The sequence below is a fragment of the Pecten maximus genome, chromosome 10, assembly GCF_902652985.1.
Source record: "Pecten maximus chromosome 10, xPecMax1.1, whole genome shotgun sequence".
Classification (NCBI taxonomy): Eukaryota; Metazoa; Mollusca; class Bivalvia; order Pectinida; family Pectinidae; genus Pecten; species Pecten maximus.
Window position 1 is genome coordinate 16,298,219 of NC_047024.1, and position 19,562 is coordinate 16,317,780.

The 19,562-nt window shown below is 37.7% G+C and overlaps 1 protein-coding gene across 1 annotated transcript; it reads left to right on the forward strand.

Annotated features, from left to right (window-relative positions):
• The first annotated feature begins 11 nt into the window (after window positions 1–11).
• On the forward strand, window positions 12–17,336 carry LOC117335472 (protein SPT2 homolog). The gene is given in 7 exon segments (XM_033895486.1): window positions 12–225; window positions 2,001–2,127; window positions 3,517–5,357; window positions 5,359–5,776; window positions 8,828–8,984; window positions 9,495–9,572; window positions 12,334–17,336. Coding segments are annotated over 7 exon segments (2,784 nt in total). The 5' UTR covers window positions 12–165; the 3' UTR covers window positions 12,437–17,336.
• The last annotated feature ends 2,226 nt before the right edge of the window (window positions 17,337–19,562 follow it).

Consider the following 19,562-nt stretch of genomic DNA (forward strand, 5'->3'; position numbering starts at 1 on the left):
CGTCATAGTAGTATCAGACGCGAGTACGTAGGCTTGAACAGGAAGTTGTCATCGGAAGAAATCGGAGAGAGAGACACAGAACAGTGGGCTGGAGAGAAAAAGGAGTGTGGTGCCGTTGGAACAGTCTTTGAGAAACGGATATTATAATATTGTTATATATGTAATATGGACTTTACTAAGTTATTATCCATAGCGGCCCAGAAACAACAAAATGCTGAAAAACAGGTAAACACACGGGGTCCCCCAACAAACGACGATACACAATAATCCGCAATATTGCAACGTCAGCTGTAGTATTATAATTATTTTAAGATTCTTTCAGTAAGTTTTGTTTGATTTCAGTTTTTTTAGACATGCGTGTTTTCTTTAATGATATGTACAATTTACAGTATGTCGGATATTGTCTTATTTCGATATCTGATATCTGGATGTAGCCCGATCTTATCTGCTGCATCTTTCCGGATCCATCGCTATATATGTGGTTAGTGGTATTGTATTACATCTGGCCATGTCGTCGTAAAACTTAATTACTTATAGTTAATACAAGCACGTGCTGTCCAGATAACTCACTGTTAACATATCCAGATCACAGATTCGTTATCATAATTTGTTAGTTTTATGAAAATACAGTATTTAAAACACCTGAAATAATTTTAGGGAAAAATAAAAATAAAAAAATGATTGTATTAATTAAAAACATCCATATTTATACGTTATTTAGTTTTAGAAATTTTACTTGATAATTTTATTTAATAGAATTATGTCTTACAATTTAACACTAAATAAATATTTTCTTTACTGTGAATCCCATCAAGGTAAAACAGGGGCATGTCTAGTCTTATATTAAGAAATAGGGATTTCAGACCATTTTTTTTTATATAAGACTAGTATACCCCTGTTGTCTGATATATTAATTTAAACTTTATATAACAATTGTACATGTATGTGGAATAATTTATATCAATTGATAAAGCATTCTTGTTGGCCCAGATGGAAGTGTTTGAAGTGTATATATTGTGAGAGGAAATTACACAGTAAATAAAGGAAATCTAGGTGATTGGACAGGTGAATCATGCATTGTTTCATGTCCACAATATGGAGAATCACTCACAAACTGTTGGTAATCTATATATACCTATGACAGCATGTGAAGGGTGAATGTAAGTTTCAACAGACCTATATACTGGGCTTATTGTTAACACAAAATAAAAACACATTTTTTTCACATAAACAAGAAGTTTATTTTATTCATACTGAAAAGGCTCACAATGAATGTAAGATATGTAAAAACAAAAATGAAATTGTGGTGAAAAAAGCTGATGTAAACTCAAATTTTGTATTTTGATTTACTATATATAGCCGATATTTTTTGTATGTTTCGGGAAATTTTCCGTCACCAGTTCACTTGACATTAATGTGTTATTCTTTAGTTTGTTATGTCATATACTGGTATCTTTTCACTCTCCTATCATCAGATTATAGATTCAAGTTAGAACATGGAAAAGAGAAACAATGTTGACGAAATCTTATCTGATATATTATATATATAAGTCCTAAAAAATGATACTCATATGTATACGTATGTATTCCGGCTAAAATGCCAGACAAAATATGGTTGGTTGCTATGAATCCATTGGGAAATCCTTTATATTTTTCAGTGTTTTTTTAATCATATTTGGTTATTACTGTAGGCTGTCTGTGTGTAGTCAGTGAAACAGAATATTTTTTTATGCTGGTGTCGAGTGAAAGCTAAATTACCAGTTATATATAATTATGTGATTGTAAGAGAGGTCATTAAAAATTATATATGTTATTGTCACTTCGGCTGGGGATAGAACCCAGAACTCATGTCCATGATTTACCAGATTATACCTCTACGAAATGAGCTGAAGAAAAAGTCTCGCAGTAGCCATGTCAGTAGGAAGCAGCTTTTAGATATACTAGTTACTAACTTTAAATATACTGTTATGATACTACATGTAGTTGTTTTTTAACTTCAGCTTCCTTCTACAAAGATGTATACCACTGAAGTATCTGCAGCACAGAAAAGGAAAAAGGATGAAAAAGAAAAATCTGAAGTTTTAAGGAAATATTTGGAGGAAAAAGAAGCAGAGAAAAAAAGGAAAGGTATATGATTTTGACAAGTGAATCTATGAATCAGATGATATTATGATCGGGGTAATAGGGACTATTGAATACAAAGATAAGGGTGATAGGGATTATTATATACAAATGTACAGGTAATAGGGACTATTATATACAAATGTACGGGTAATAGGGACTATTATATACAAATGTACAGGTAATAGGGACTATTATATACAAATGTACAGGTAATAGCTATAGGGACTATTATATACAAATGTACAGGTAATAGGGACTATTATATACAAATGTACAGGTAATAGGGACTATTATATACAAATGTACAGGTAATAGGGACTATTATATACAAATGTACAGGTAATAGGGACTATTATATACAAATGTACGGGTAATAGGGACTATTATATACAAATGTACAGGTAATAGGGACTATTATATACAAATGTATAGGTAATAGGGACTATTATATACAAATGTACGGGTAATAGGGACTATTATATACAAATGTACGGGTAATAGGGACTATTATATACAAATTTACAGGTAATAGGGACTATTATATACAAATGTACAGGTAATAGGGACTATTATATACAAATGTACAGGTAATAGGGACTATTATATACAAATGTACAGGTAATAGGGACTATTATATACAAATGTACAGGTAATAGGGACTATTATATACAAATGTACAGGTAATATGGACTATTATATACAAATGTACAGGTAATAGGGACTATTATATACAGATGTACAGGTAATAGGGATTATTATATACAAATGTACAGGTAATAGGGACTATTATATACAAATGTACAGGTAATAGGGACTATTATATACAAATGTACAGGTAATAGGGACTATTATATACAAATGTACAGGTAATAGGGACTATTATATACAAATGTACCTCTCATCTTGTAGAACTATGAGCCATTTTATTGTGGGTATGATATGGCAGGTTTCCTTATGAATTTAGATATGTTTATATATATAGCAGCTTACTTGCAGATTTTACTGATCTTTAAAATCCTCTTTTTTTGGTCTCAACAACATTCTTTAAGTTCAATATTTGACTCCACTTTTTCCAAGGGATATAAATATTGGGTTTTGTTACGGTGAATTATCATTATTTGGCATATTCAAACTTACTCTTATTTTAAAGAAATTCTTGGGGGAAAGTTTTTAGTATTAATACTCATGAGTTCAGTATTTTGGATTTTTCCATTTTTCCGATTACATATATGTCTATGTGAAAATTTGGCAATACGACCAATTTCAGTATATCAAGATTCATACAATTGTCTGTGTCTCTGTCTATAGCATCATATGATACATAATTATAATGTATGTCCGTCATGGTTGTACATACATGTACCTTCAAATATCACATCCTTGAATTTCCAGTTCTGGAGAAGAAGAAGCAAGAGGAAAAAAAGAGGAAACGAGAGGAAGCGGAAAGGAAACAGCGAGAGGAAGAAGAGAAAAGTAAAAGGTTTAAAATACCTAAACTTTGTAAGTCAACAGATTCAGGTTCATCAAGTTCACACGACAAGTCAGATGCTCTTAATAAATCCCAGAATCAATCCAATGAAAGACTATCATCAGGAGTTTCCAGCAATAAGTCAGCTGGTGATAAAAAAGGTCACAGTAAAACTGAGAGTAGCAAATCAACTGAAAAAGTGGCACTAAACAAGAATCCTACAAAATCAGATACGACAGACAAATCTCTGAAAGTGTCGAATGAGAGACATAAAAACACATCTAGTCATAAAGACAGTACAAACAAGGTGTTAAGTTCAAATGTGAAATCACACAGTTCATCAAGTTCGAAGGATACCTCTAGTTCAAAAGACTTATCAAGAGATAAACACAGTTCATCAAGTTCTCGGGAAAAAAATGGCTCAAAAGAAAGTTCCAGGGAAAAATCTGGCTCAAAAGACAATTCAAGAGAAAAGTCCAGTTCAAAAGACAATTCAAGGGAAAAGTCCAGCTCAAAAGAGAATTCAAGAGATAAGTCTAGTTCAAAAGAGAATTCAAGAGATAAGTCTAGTTCAAAAGACAGTTCCAGAGAAAAATCTAGTTCAAAAGACAGTTCCAGAGAAAAATCTAGTTCAAAAGACAGTTCAAGAGAAAAATCTAGTTCAAAAGACATTTCCAGAGACAAGTCGACTTCAAAAGACAGTTCAAGAGTAAAATCTAGTTCCAAGGAAAATTCGCAAGATACCATTAATGGGAAGTCAACAGGTTCAGGCGCTGGAGACGGTGTACATGTACCAGAGTTCAGTAATCGTGAAATAGAGGCAACTAGATGGACTAGTAAATTGTCGGCTGAAGAACAGCTTCGCATACGAGTGGAGTTTGAACGTAAAAAAGCTAGGTTGAAAGAGTCGATGAATAAAGAAAAAGACTGCAGGGTACGCATTTCAGAAGGGAAACAACCTGTGTTTTCTAGAGTTCCTCCTGATGAGGCCAAGAAAAAAGCTAAAGCAGAAGTTGAGGCAGAGAGGAGACAAAAGAAAATTGAAGAACGTCGACTGCAGAATGAACAAGAAATAGAACGTATAATGCAAGGAGAAAATAAGGATGATAAATCCAAGCAGAAATCTTTGAAACATTCCAAAGAAAACGGAGAAAAACCTAAACCAGAAAAACCTAGACCAGTAAAACACAGACCAATTAACTTGAACAAAAATAAAGCACCTCCAAAATTGAATTTCCAGGATATTCTCAAACTTGCCCAAGAAAAAGCTCAAGATCCTGTCGAGGCAGTTGTTGCAAAAAAACCTGAACCAGTTAAAGATCACCGTCCAATGACTCAAGAAGAAAAAGACAGACTTGAACGAAAAAAATCCAAGGAGTACAAGGATTGGTATAAATATGGCCAAAGCAAGTCAACATCAAAGCTTCCTGAGCAGAGGCAGTCGAATTCCTCTAAGAGTGATCGATCTGAGAGGAAATCAGATTCACCAAAGCATTGTGATTCCTCTAAAAGTGATAGAACTTCAATGCCCTTTAAAAAACCCAGTATGGGAGGGGCACCAGAACGGAAGCCTGTCGTAAACAAAACTGATAGAGTGAAACAAAATGGACATATGCAAAAGGCCTCACCTTCTGTCAAAAACCAAACCTACTCTAAAAATTCTCACGAAAATTCCCAAAAGAGACATTCTTTAGATATTTTTACGGAAAAGGACGCTATTAATCTTTCTAAAAAGCGACACTCTCTGGATGCAGTGAAATCATCTCAGGGTAAAATCCAATCATCTTATTGGTGCTAAATCAAATGGTCAGAACAAGAGTGTAGACTCCAGAAGTGACAGACAAACAAAGAATGTAGACTCCCGAAGTGAAAGACAAACAAAGAATGTAGACTCCCGGAGTGACAGACAAGTTAAAGGTGAAAGCTTCCGAAGGGACAAACAGAATACAAGTTCAGGTGATCTCTCCAAAAAGAGAAAATTGGAAGTGTCATCCTCTAGTGTCAAAAATCCTCATAGTGAACATAAAAAAGCCAAAACCAGTGAAAGTCGCTACGATAGTACTAATGAAAATGTGTTGGTATGTAGACCGTCCAGTAGTAAGTTAAAACGGTCACCACCGCCGGCAGCTAGCAATCCCTGGGATAGGATCTACAACCAAGTGAAGAAAGATAATCCCAAACCAGGTCAGTATCTCTTGGTCTCTTGAGGCAATACATTCAAATATGATATTATTATAGTCAGGAAAATGACAATGATATTACTGTCACAGTATACACGTACTGAAGTCACATAAGCCAGGGTTCCATTGGCCCTGATGCAAAAATATTCCTGATGTCTGGGAGGCTTTCTTTTAAACCACATTTTATTTAATATATTAAATATACTGCTTTTAAATTGATTGAAGATTCTGTAAAAATGAAGAAAGTGCATGTTTATATACACTGGAAAGGGTGTTATTTGTGGATAAATTATATGTATGATATATACCCAGCACAACCAGTGTATAATTTGATGGTGATTTCGGTGACTACAGTGCTGTCACCTTCATCAGACAAATGACCAGTTAACAGTAATAGTACTGTACACTTAGGTGCTGTGTGTACAAGATTGTAAACTGATTGACAGACGTTTTAAGTTGATTCTACTATACTGGGGAGAAGTCAATTCTGTTATACAGAGCCCCACTCGATTTGCACTCTTCTCCTTCTAGACTATATCTTCCGGTCACTCGATTTGAAGCTCTTCTGCTTCTGGAAGATCTTCTACCTCTTCCATCTCGAAGCTGGAAGATTTCTTTTCCAAGATGGCGGCGACCATGTTTTAAGTGTGCGAGTTCGAGTGATGAGTTTCACTAGAGAAGGATATATGAAACATACATGCATGTGTTTGTATCATAGTGTTTGAGAAAACTTAAAAACTTGTTTATTTTGGGTTATATTCTCCTGGTTTACTCGATTTACATCTAACGGAATGCGATCTTCTTAGGAGGCTTCTCTTCTGAGAAGAGTGCAAATCGAGTGGGGCTCTGGGGAGAAGCTCAATTCTGTTATACTGGGGAGAAGTCTGTTCTGTTATACTGGGGAGAAGTCTGTTCTGTTATACTGGGGAGAAGTCTGTTCTGTTATCCTGGGGAGAAGTCTGTTCTGTTATACTGGGGAGAAGTCTGTTCTGTTATACTGGGGAGAAGTCAATTCTGTTATACTGGGGAGAAGTCAATTCTGTTATACTGGGGAGAAGTCTGTTCTGTTATACTGGGGAGAAGTCTGTTCTGTTATACTGGGGAGAAGTCTGTTCTGTTATACTGGGGAGAAGTCTGTTCTGTTATACTGGGGAGAAGTCTGTTCTGTTATACTGGGGAGAAGTCAATTCTGTTATACTGGGGAGAAGTCAATTCTGTTATACTGGGGGGGTCTGTTCTGTTATACTGGGGAGAAGTCTGTTCTGTTATACTGGGGAGAAGTCAATTCTGTTATACTGGGGAGAAGTCAATTCTGCTATACTGGGGAGAAGTCTGTTCTGTTATACTGGGGAGAAGTCTGTTCTGTTATACTGGGGAGAAGTCTGTTCTGTTATACTGGGGAGAAGTCAATTCTGCTATACTGGGGAGAAGTCTGTTCTGTTATACTGGGGAGAGGTCTGTTCTGTTATACTGGGGAGAAGTCAATTCTGTTATACTGGGGGGAAGTCTGTTCTGTTATACTGGGGAGAAGTCAATTCTGCTATACTGGGGGGAAGTCTGTTCTGTTATACTGGGGAGAAGTCTGTTCTGTTATACTGGGGAGAAGTCTGTTCTGTTATACTGGGGAGAAGTCAATTCTGTTATACTGGGGAGAAGTCAATTCTGCTATACTGGGGAGAAGTCTGTTCTGTTATACTGGGGTGAAGTCTGTTCTGTTATACTGGGGAGAAGTCAATTCTGTTATACTGGGGAGAAGTCTGTTCTGTTATACTGGGGAGAAGTCTGTTCTGTTATACTGGGGAGAAGTCAATTCTCGGGAGAAGTTAATTCTGTTATACTGGGGAGAAGTCTGTTCTGTTATACTGGGGAGAAGTCAATTCTGTTATACTGGGGAGAAGTCAATTCTGTTATACTGGGGAGAAGTCAATTCTGTTATACTGGGGAGAAGTCTGTTCTGTTATACTGGGGAGAAGTCTGTTCTGTTATACTGGGGAGAAGTCAATTCTGTTATACTGGGGAGAAGTCAATTCTGTTATACTGGCATCGGGAGAAGTCTGTTCTGTTATACTGGGGAGAAGTCTGTTCTGTTATACTGGGGAGAAGTCTGTTCTGTTATACTGGGGAGAAGTCTGTTCTGTTATACTGGGGAGAAGTCAATTCTGTTATACTGGGGAGAAGTCTGTTCTGTTATACTGGGGAGAAGTCTGTTCTGTTATACTGGGGAGAAGTCAATGTTCTGTTATACTGGGGGGAGTCTGTTCTGTTATACTGGGGAGAAGTCAATTCTGGTTATACTGGGAAGAAGATCTGTCTGTTATACTGGGGAGAAGTCTGTTCTGTTATACTGGGGAGAAGTCTGTTCTGTTATACTGGGGAGAAGTCTGTTCTGTTATACTGGGGAGAAGTCTGTTCTGTTATACTGGGGAGAAGTCAATTCTGTTATACTGGGGAGAAGTCTGTTCTGTTATACTGGGGAGAAGTCTGTTCTGTTATACTGGGGAGAAGTCAATTCTGTTATACTGGGGAGAAGTCTGTTCTATTATACTGGGGAGAAGTCAATTCTGCTATACTGGGGAGAAGTCTGTTCTGTTATACTGGGGAGAAGTCTGTTCTGTTATACTGGGGAGAAGTCAATTCTGTTATACTGGGGAGAAGTCAATTCTGCTATACTGGGGTGAAGTCTGTTCTGTTATACTGGGGAGAAGTCTGTTCTATTATACTGGGGAGAAGTCTGTTCTATTATACTGGGGAGAAGTCAATTCTGCTATACTGGGGAGAAGTCTGTTCTGTTATACTGGGGAGAAGTCATAATTTCATAATTTACCCATATTCACCTACAATTAAGACAAAATTGATGTATACTTAGTGTAACTTCGCTCTGTTGCCTCAAGAAGTTCAGCAAATCATTGCTTTAAATGTCTTGTAAGATTTTGATGTGATTGCTAATATTGATTCAGACAAAACTTTCCATTTGGGAGGAGATTCCTTCAAATTTAGTTTTAAATCTTAATTTTTGGAAGTGTCTATAAAATTGTGTTGTATGTGGTTGTTTCAGTTAAGAAGAAGAAACAAGTAATAGAAGACGATTCTGATGATCTGGACGAGGATTTGGATGGATTCATCGATGATGACGACGATAACTTCATTGAGGATGACATGAGCATGGATTATTCAAAACACATTCGAGAAATCTTCGGCTACGATAAGTCAAAGTAAGGATAAGGCTGTTATTCTATCTAAAGCATATATACATTGTATATCTAAACATGGAGAAATGATGTAGGCATAACATTTCTTGTTTTATCTAAAGATGGAGAAATGATGTAGACATAACATTTTATAAGGCATGATTCTCTGTCAATTTTAACGAGAGGTGTGTAGACATTGAATATACCAAAATAAACAAATTGGAATAGAATTTAAGAAACCAATGTTAAGTGGTAAGCTGTTGGCCCAGTGTATTTAGTCTAACACCTGTTCTGGATGAGGGTTGTCTCCCTTGTCACGATGTCAGTCTCACCTGTGTCATATACCTTACTCTCTAAACATAAACAATTTTCTATTAAATTCCTCATCAAACCGTGGAGTGTAACTTTCAACAATTGATTCACTCCATACTCAGGGTTATGTCCCTTTGTTCGCTCTTCATAACTATTTCCTGGTTATTTGTACCTGATTTCTTTTTAAAATTTCTAATGATACATGCTTGTTTTGTGTTACAGATATCGCTATGAGAGTGATTATGAGATTAGTAATATGGAGTCAAACTTCAGGGAACAAATGAAAGAAGAAGCCAGAAGGTATGTAGTTACAAACTAGTACAAACTCTGTCAAAGTTTATAAAAATTCTCAAACTAGTACAGACTTTGTCAAAGGTTATAAACATTCTCAAACTGGTACAGACTTTGTCAAAGGTTATAATATAATTCTCAAACTAGTAGAGACTTTGTCAAAGTTTATAAAAATTCTCAAACTAGTAGAGACTTTGTCAAAGTTTATAAAAATTCTCAAACTAGTACAGACTTTGTCAAAGGTTATAACAATTTTGCTTCTTGATTTGGTAAGCTAAGGGAATAATCTATAACATCTTGACATTGTACTATTGCAACTCAGGTTTATTAGGTTCTTTGGGACATAGTGGTCTTCTCTATAAGGCTGGGGAGTGGGGATCACATAGTGGTCTTCTCTATAAGGCTCGGGAGTGGGGATCACATAGTGGTCTTGTCTATAAGGCTGGGGAGTGGGGATCACATAGTGGTCCTGTCTATAAGGCTGGGGAGTGGGGATCACATAGTGGTCTTCTCTATAAGGCTCGGGAGTGGGGATCACATAGTGGTCTTCTCTATAAGGCTGGGGAGTGGGGATCACATAGTGGTCTTCTCTATAAGACTCGGGAATGGGGATAACATAGTGGTCTTGTCTATAAGGCTCGTGAGTGGGGATCACATAGTGGTCTTCTCTATAAGACTCGGGAGTGGGGATCACATAGTGGTCTTCTCTATAAGGCTGGGGAGTGGGGATCACATAGTGGTCTTCTCTATAAGACTCAGGAGTGGGGATCACATATTGGTCTTCTCTACAAGGCTGGGGAGTGGGGATCACATATTGGTCTTCTCTATAAGGCTGGGGAGTGGGGATCACATAGTGGTCTTCTCTATAAGGCTGGGGAGTGGGGATCACATATTGGTCTTCTCTATAAGGCTCGGGAGTGGGGATCACATAGTGGTCTTCTCTATAAGGCTGGGGAGTGGGGATCACATATTGGTCTTCTCTATAAGGCTCGGGAGTGGGGATCACATAGTGGTCTTCTCTATAAGGCTCGGGAGTGGGGATCACATAGTGGTCTTCTCTATAAGGCTCGGGAGTGGGGATCACATAGTGGTCTTCTCTATAAGGCTGGGGAGTGGGGATCACATAGTGGTCTTCTCTATAAGGCTCGGGAGTGGGGATCACATAGTGGTCTTCTCTATAAGGCTCGGGAGTGGGGATCACATAGTGGTCTTCTCTATAAGACTCGGGAGTGGGGATCACATAGTGGTCTTCTCTATAAGCTTAAGGCTCGGGAGTGGGGATCACAAAGTGGTCTTCTCTATAAGGCTCGGGAGTGAGGATCACATAGTGGTCTTGTCTATAAGGCTCGGGAGTGGGGATAACATAGTGGTCTTCTCTATAAGGCTCGGGAGTGGGGATCACATAGTGGTCTTCTCTATAAGACTCGGGAGTGGGGATCACATAGTGGTCTTCTCTGTAAGGCTCGGGAGTGGGGATCACATAGTGGTCTTCTCTATAAGACTCGGGAGTGGGGATCACATAGTGGTCTTCTCTATAAGACTCGGGAGTGGGGATCACATAGTGGTCTTCTCTATAAGACTCGGGAGTGGGGATCACATAGTGGTCTTCTCTATAAGGCTCGGGAGTGAGGATCACATAGTGGTCTTGTCTATAAGGCTCGGGAGTGGGGATCACATAGTGGTCTTCTCTATAAGGCTCGGGAGTGAGGATCACATAGTGGTCTTGTCTATAAGGCTCGGGAGTGGGGATCACATAGTGGTCTTCTCTATAAGGCTCGGGAGTGGGGATCACATATTGGTCTTCTCTATAAGGCTCGGGAGTGGGGATGACATAGTGGTCTTCTCTATAAGGCTCGGGAGTGAGGATCACATAGTGGTCTTGTCTATAAGGCTCGGAGTGGGGATCACATAGTGGTCTTCTCTATAAGGCTCGGGAGTGGGGATCACATAGTGGTCTTCTCTATAAGGCTGGGGAGTGGGGATCACATAGTGGTCTTCTCTATAAGCCTCGGGAGTGGGGATCACATAGTGGTCTTCTCTGTAAGGCTCGGGAGTGGGGATCACATATTGGTCTTCTCTATAAGGCTCGGGAGTGGGGATCACATATTGGTCTTCTCTATAAGGCTGGGGAGTGGGGATCACATAGTGGTCTTCTCTATAAGCCTCGGGAGTGGAGATCACATAGTGGTCTTGTCTATAAGGCTCGGGAGTGGGGATCACATAGTGGTCTTCTCTATAAGGACTCGGGAGTGGGGATCACATAGTGGTCTTCTCTATAAGGCTGGGGAGTGGGGATCACATAGTGGTCTTGTCTATAAGACTCGGGAGTGGGGATCACATAGTGGTCTTCTCTATAAGGCTCGGGAGTGGGGATCACATAGTGGTCTTCTCTATAAGGCTCGGGAGTGGGGATCACATAGTGGTCTTCTCTATAAGGCTCGGGAGTGGGGATCACATAGTGGTCTTCTCTATAAGGCTCGGGAGTGGGGATCACATAGTGGTCTTCTCTATCAGACTCGGGAGTGGGGATCACATAGTGGTCTTCTCTATAAGGCTGGGGAGTGGGGATCACATAGTGGTCTTCTCTACAAGACTCGGGAGTGGGGATCCCTAGATTGGCAAGCAAGGTACATTATAGAGGTAGACTGAAATGTTTCAGTCTGATTGAATATTGCACATAGCAAACATAAACACTGTGCTGTAAAGTAAGATGAAAGTATATACCCACCTATATATGTAAAATAAATTGATTTTTTTTCCTGTCTGATAGTGCCAGACTTGGTTTACAAGAAGACTTGGAGGACATGCGTAAGGAAGAGGAGGAACTCAGACTCAAAGCACTTGCAAAAAAGAAAAGTGCCCAGAGGCGGTAGTGGTCATTGAGGGTGGTCACTGAGCAAAGATGGCAAGGTTGGTCACTGAGCAAGGATAGCCAGGTTGGTCACTGAGCAAGGATAGCCAGGGTCGTCACTGAGCAAAGATGGCAAGGTTGGTCACTGAGCAAGGACAGCCAGGTGGTCACTCAGCAAGGATAGCCAGGGTCGTCACTGAGCAAGGGTAGTCAGGTGGTCACTGAGCAAGGACAGCCAGGTGGTCACTGAGCAAGGGTAGTCAGGTGGTCACTGAGCAAGGACAGCCAGGTGGTCACTCAGCAAGGGTAGTCAGGTGGTCACTCAGCAAGGGTAGTCAGGTGGTCACTCAGCAAGGATAGCAAGGTGGTCACTCAGCAAGGGTAGTCAGGTGGTCACTGAGGGTGGTCACTCAGCAATGATAGCCAGGTGGTCACTCAGCAATGATAGCCAGGTGGTCACTCAGCAAGGATAGTCAGGTGGTCACTCAGCAAGGATAGCCAGGTGGTCACTGAGGGTGGTCACTCAGCAAGGATAGTCAGGTGGTCACTCAGCAAGGATAGCCAGGTGGTCACTCAGCAAGGATAGCCAGGTGGTCACTCAGGAAGGATAGTCAGGTGGTCACTCAGCAATGATAGCCAGGTGGTCACTGAACATGGATAGTCAGGTGGTCACTCAGCAAGGATAGCCAGGTGGTCACTCAGCAAGGATAGCCAGGTGGTCACTCAGCAATGATAGCCAGGTGGTCACTCAGCAAGGATAGCCAGCAAGGCCTATACAGTTGTTTATGTTATTATTTATTTTGTAAATTATTTTTTGTCAAAATATCATTTAGGTAAGTTTAGGTGATACCAGCACTATATGGCCCAACACAGTTGGATCCTTCTACGTATCTATTGATGTAGGTGATACCAGCAATATAGGGCCCAACACTGCCGGATCCTTCTTAGTACTTATTGATGTAGGTGATACCAGCAATATATGGCCCAACACTAGTACTGACGGATCCTTCTTAGTACTTATTGATGAAGGTGATACCAGCACTATATGGCCCAACACTGCCGGATCCTTCTACGTACCCATTGATGTAGGTGATACCAGCAATATAGGGCACAACACTGCCGGATCCTTCTTAGTACTTATTGATGTTCAGTTATACAATTAAGAAAAAAAGAAGATATATGTATTAGGAATGAGGTTCATGTCCTATTCAATATGTGTGTGTGTGTGTCGTCATGAACCTTTATGAATTGTTTCAGATGTATGTTGTAGCTGATCAAATTGAAATGTTTTCTGGCAGGAGTCCTTCATAATCAAAGTAGGTCTACTGTTCTATGATAACGGTATTTAATCAACACATGATATATCTATAGACGTTCTGTAGATCTATATCCTGTCAACAGATTGATGAAAACGCACACTTCAGATAAAAAATGGTCAAATCGCACACTTCAGATAAAAAATGGTCAATTCGCACACTTCAGATAAAATTGGTCAAAACGCACACTTCAGATAAAAATGGTCAAATCGCACACTTCAGATAAAATTGGTCAAATCGTACACTTCAGATAAAAATGGTCCAAAACACACACTTCAGATAAAAATGGTCAAATCGCACACTTCAGATAAAATTGGTCAAAACGCACACTTCAGATAAAAATGGTCAAATCGCACACTTCAGATAAAAATGGTCAAAACGCACACTTCAGATAAAAATGGTCCAAAACACACACTTCAGATAAAAATGGTCAAATCGCACACTTCAGATAAAAATGGTCACAACGCACACTTCAGATAAAAATGGTCCAAAACACACACTTCAGATAAAAATGGTCAAATCGCACACCTAGATAAAATTGGTCAAAACGCACACTTCAGATAAAAATGGTCAAATCGCACACTTCAGATAAAAAGTTGTTAGCCAACTTCATCAAACTCGCTCTTAAAATTTGCTTGAAACAATTTCCAAGAAATCTAATTTTGTTGTTTAATTTAACCTAAAGAAGATGCTGAACATTTTTAAAGGGTTTGAAGGTGGACATTAGTTATATTTATGAGTGACCAGTTTAACTTTATGAACACTTTTTACTTCCCTAATCTTCGGTGTCTGAGGTCAATGTTACTGATTCTAATTAAAGTACTTCATGCATAGCAACCAAATTTGGTATTTAGTTATACCATATAAAACATATTAGTCATCAGTACAAAAATACAAAATTGGGAAATTTCTGGATTTAGATTTGGTATATGATACTGACAGATCCATGTTCTGGGTGCAAATTAGGTGGATTTTGAGAACTGATATTAAATTCCTTAATCATGTAAATGATGAACGAAATCCTGCTGATTTGGATGGCTGAGTTCCTGTAATGGATGTGTGATATGAACTCGGAGGCAAGTTCTCAGCATTACATGTTGATGGTGTTTAGACCGAGTCAGATTCTCAGCATTACGTGTTGATGATGTCGAGTCGGAGTCAGATTCTAAGCATTTCGTGTTGATGATGTTGAGTCAGATTCTCAGCATTACGTGTTGATGGTGTTGAATTTGAGTCAGATTCTCAGCATTACATGTTGATGATGTCCGAGTCGGAGTCAGATTCTCAGCATTAAGTGTTGATGGTGTGAAGTTCTAGTCTGTTTATTATATTCATTTTCTAATCACTTGTGTGTATTGAATGTCTCAATGGGGGAAAAAAATCCTTGAAATGATTTTTCTTGTACAAAGTGTGTTTGGTAAATTAAAAGTGTATACTATTTATGTGAGAGATCTTTGATCACAACCACAATTTTCTTAAAGAAGACAATTGTAGTAAATAATTGACAATTGATTTGATGAAAATCTTTATGACTATTTAGACTGATGAGAACCCAATTTTAACATAATTATACCTCTGAGTCAACAGACTTACATTGATCTCAATATAAAGGCCCAATGTGTTGTTTGTCAATGGCTTCTTCTGTTTCAATGTTAAAGGGGTCAAAAGTCAAATTTGGACGAAGATATCAAGATGTAGGGATAAGATTTCAGGGCTGGTATCACTTAGCACGAAGATTAACTTTACAAATAGTGACATTGACTTACGTTTAAAGTAACAGGGGTCAAACACCTGGAATAATTAATTAGTTTGATAACATACAGTAATTGTGCTGAAATATTTTTATTATTAAAACGTTGTATGATTAAATAGATTTGAAGTTTTGAAAGATTAAATGCAATCGACATGACCCTACTTTGAATTTTCCTGGTTTGAGAAGTTCGCAACTGCATTGAATTTGTTCCTATGATCCGTCATAATTTCTGAACTGATTTGATTTAATTATGAAATTTCATCAGTTAATTATCTAAAATAATAATTGTTTGATGTGTCCTAAAAAGTGTCCTAAAAAGTGTCCAAGTGTATGTGATATAACTTTGTTGTGTACGTTTGTATGGTTGCCTGGTATCCTGATTTGTACAGATTTCTGTCTAAACACTCTCAACTCTCCTCATACGTATCTTATCTTTTATGTTACTTCTCTATTGTGTAACAATTTAATTTTTCTTTTGAAATTCAGTCTTTGATGTATATATTTTTACGTTTCAATGAAACATAGATGAAATCTATTGTCATGAAGTAAAACTATGTATATACATGCACCTATTTGAAAGGAAGCATATAGAACACGGAAGGTAAAACCTAATGATATAAAACCCCCTATAGAGGAAATGTTTCTCGCCTGATGTACGTATTGATCACAGTCTTGTTTGTTAGTTGGTGAAGGTGGTATATATAAGTATATAACTGGTATATGTGTACATGCCCAAATCATTAATAAATACTGTCAAACAAAATGACAATATTCCATTGTCTTGGTGACATATACAAATACGAAATTTGCATGACTTAAGAGTCTTTTTGGCAAAATTTCTCATGGATTTGATTTTGTGATATATAACTTATTAGATATTCATTAATTTATGCAGAATTTAATGTGTTAAAAAGTTTGTGTCAAACTTTGTTAACTTAAGCTTAAAAACCCTGTTTATCCAAGTATTTCTGTGGCCCCAGCCAAAATTCCTCTTTATCTTTTTTAACAGTTTTTTTTATAGTGGTTATAAATTTCTTTGGGTAACCACTCCTGGGTTCCATGGGTTACAATACTATCAAGGCTCGAATCTACAGAACATGTTGAGACCTATATAAGGCCTAACACAACATACAGAACATGTTGAGACCCAACACAACATACAGAACATGTTAGGCCTAACACTCTCACTCAGTATCCAAATGTTACAGTTAAAGAACCAATAATAGATGATTAAACTTGTGTTTTAATAACTCAACTGAAATAAACCATGGGAAAATATGAGAATGATATCATGCATATGAAGTCCTTTAATCTCTGAATGACATTGATTTAATCTAAAACATTAAAATGCCTTATTTAAAGGAACAGAATTGTTGGTATGAAAATCTGAGAATAAGGGGAGGTAATCTGAGAATAAGGGGAGGTAATTCTTGGTTGTTTTCAATCATATTTTTGAACCAAAGAATGAAATCGAATAATATAGAGTAGTACAATGTAGCATTAGAACAAAATTGGACTGATCTTGTTTCTACTCTGCTGTCTTCATTCTTTCCTACTCATTGTGTATTAGTGTTTGATGTTAATGCTTTTATTGTGTAATACTGACAATAGTACCATTGTACAAGGATTTGATGCTTTTATTGTGTAATACTGACAATAATTGTACCATTCTACAAGGATTTAATGCTTTTATTGTGTAATACTGACAATAATTGTACCATTGTACAAGGATTTCACAATTTTACATTTGGAATTATTGATATTTTACTTTCATGATTTCAATTTTGCGTAACCAAATGGAATATTGATATCTTCATATAATTATGTACATTCAGGAATACATTTAAAATCAATATCTGCTGTGTTGTTTTTGTTTTTTATGCCAGTAGTTGCGACTATATTTATAGTCGTATTTAGGGTGGTGAATTGCGTAACTTGACAACATATATGACTATATTTATAGTCGTATTTAGGATAGTGAATTACGTAACTTGACAACATAGTATGACTATTCAGTCGTAGTTAGGGTGGTGAATTATGTCACTTGACAACGTAGTATGACTATTCAGTCGTAGTTAGGGTGGTGAATTACGTAACCTGAAAACATATATGACTATATTTATAGTCGTATTTAGGGTGGTGAATTACGTAACTTGACAACATATATGACTATATCTATAGTCGTATTTAGGGTGGTGAATTACGTAACTTGACAACATAGTATGACTATATTTATAGACGTATTTAGGGTGGTGGATTACGTAACTTGACAACATATATGACTATAGTCGTATTTAGGATAGTGAATTACGTAACTTGACAACATATATGACTATATTTATAGTCGTATTTAGGATAGTGAATTACGTAACTTGACAACATATATGACTATATTTATAGTCGTATTTAGGATAGTGAATTACGTAACTTGACAACATAGTATGACTATATTTATAATCGTATTTAGGGTGGTGAATTACGTAACTTGACAACATATATGACTATATTTATAGTCGTATTTAGGATAGTGAATTACGTAACTTGACAACATAGTATGACTATATTTATAATCGTATTTAGGGTGGTGAATTACGTAACTTGACAACATAGTATGACTATATTTATAGTCGTATTTAGGGTGGTGAATTACGTAACTTGACAGCTTAGTGAATCATCAAACTTGTGATTAATGTCATTTTGTTGCATGTCCAAAGTACAGGTACTGTTTGATTACAGACGGACAGACTTTAAACATTCACACCAATTGTCGCTGTCACAGAAAAATTCATGCCAAATTAAGTGTCTACAAATACTGTAATATCAAATCTCTTTGACCTGGAAACTGGCGTTATCTCCTCTGATCACATAATGAGTGGGTGATTTTGGGAAATTATGTCTGGAAGTCCATCAGTAACCAGTGATGTTGTTATGCCATCTGTGACTTTTATAGTCTAGCCATTTTGAGGTTTGACGTTATGCCGTCTGTGATTTTACCAATTTTGCCAGTTTGAGGTTTGACGTTGTTATGCCCTCTGTGTTTCTAGATCACTGGAGACAAAGTCTGCCTTTTGTCCATCGTCGTCCATCGTGTGTCCGTAAACAATTCACAAACACATTTTTGGTAATGGACCCAAAGTCCTTTCTATCTGTGATGAGTATTTTATTCTACCATATCTGGGGGTTGAGAAGAAGGTTTTTGAAATTTTGGTCAATTTGAACCTTTTTGGCCCCGCCCCTCAAGCCCCTAGGGGGTGAGGACCATATATAATTCACAATTTTGGTTGACTTTTGGCCATGGAAGCTTCCTGCCAAATTGCATTAAAATTTGTTCAGCAGTTTTAGAGAACAAGTTGAAAATGTAAATTGTTTACGGACAGACGGCGCACCACAACGGACAAAATGCAGTTAGAACAGGTCACCTGAGACTTTGACCTAAACATATTTGAACCCTTCATCTTTTTTAAAACACCATTTTATAAAATTCTGTGCCCAAAGCCATACCTCTTGCCCCTGCTCTTACTCAAGTAGGGTCAATCGTTTTTGCCCTGCCCTCAGCCTGCAGATAAAGAAGGTCATTCTTGGCCGTTTTCGGTCTGAAGAAAAAGGTCATTCTTGGCCGTTTTCAGTCTGAAGAAAAAGGTCATTCTTGGCCGTTTTCGGTCTGAAGAAAAAGGTCATTCTTGGCCGTTTTCGGTCTGAAGAAAAAGGTCATTCTTGGCCATTTTCGGTCTGAAGAAAAAGGTCATTCTTTGCTGTTTTCGGTCTGAAGAAAAAGGTCATTCTTGGCCGCTTTCGGTCTCTAGATAAAGGTTATTCTTGGCCGTTTTCAGTCTGTAGATAAATAAGGTTATTCTTGGCCGTTTTCAGTCTATAGATAAAGAAGGTTATTCTTGGCCATTTTCAGTCTGTAGATAAAGAACGTTATTCTTGGCCGTTTTCAGTCTGTAGATAAAGGTCAAGGCAGTAGGTAATGACTGGTATCTAAACAGGATGACATTTAATTTTTTCTTCTTCCTCGAACAAAAGTGGTAATCGCTACATAATGTATAAATGTTAGACTCATGTAAAACACAAATCTG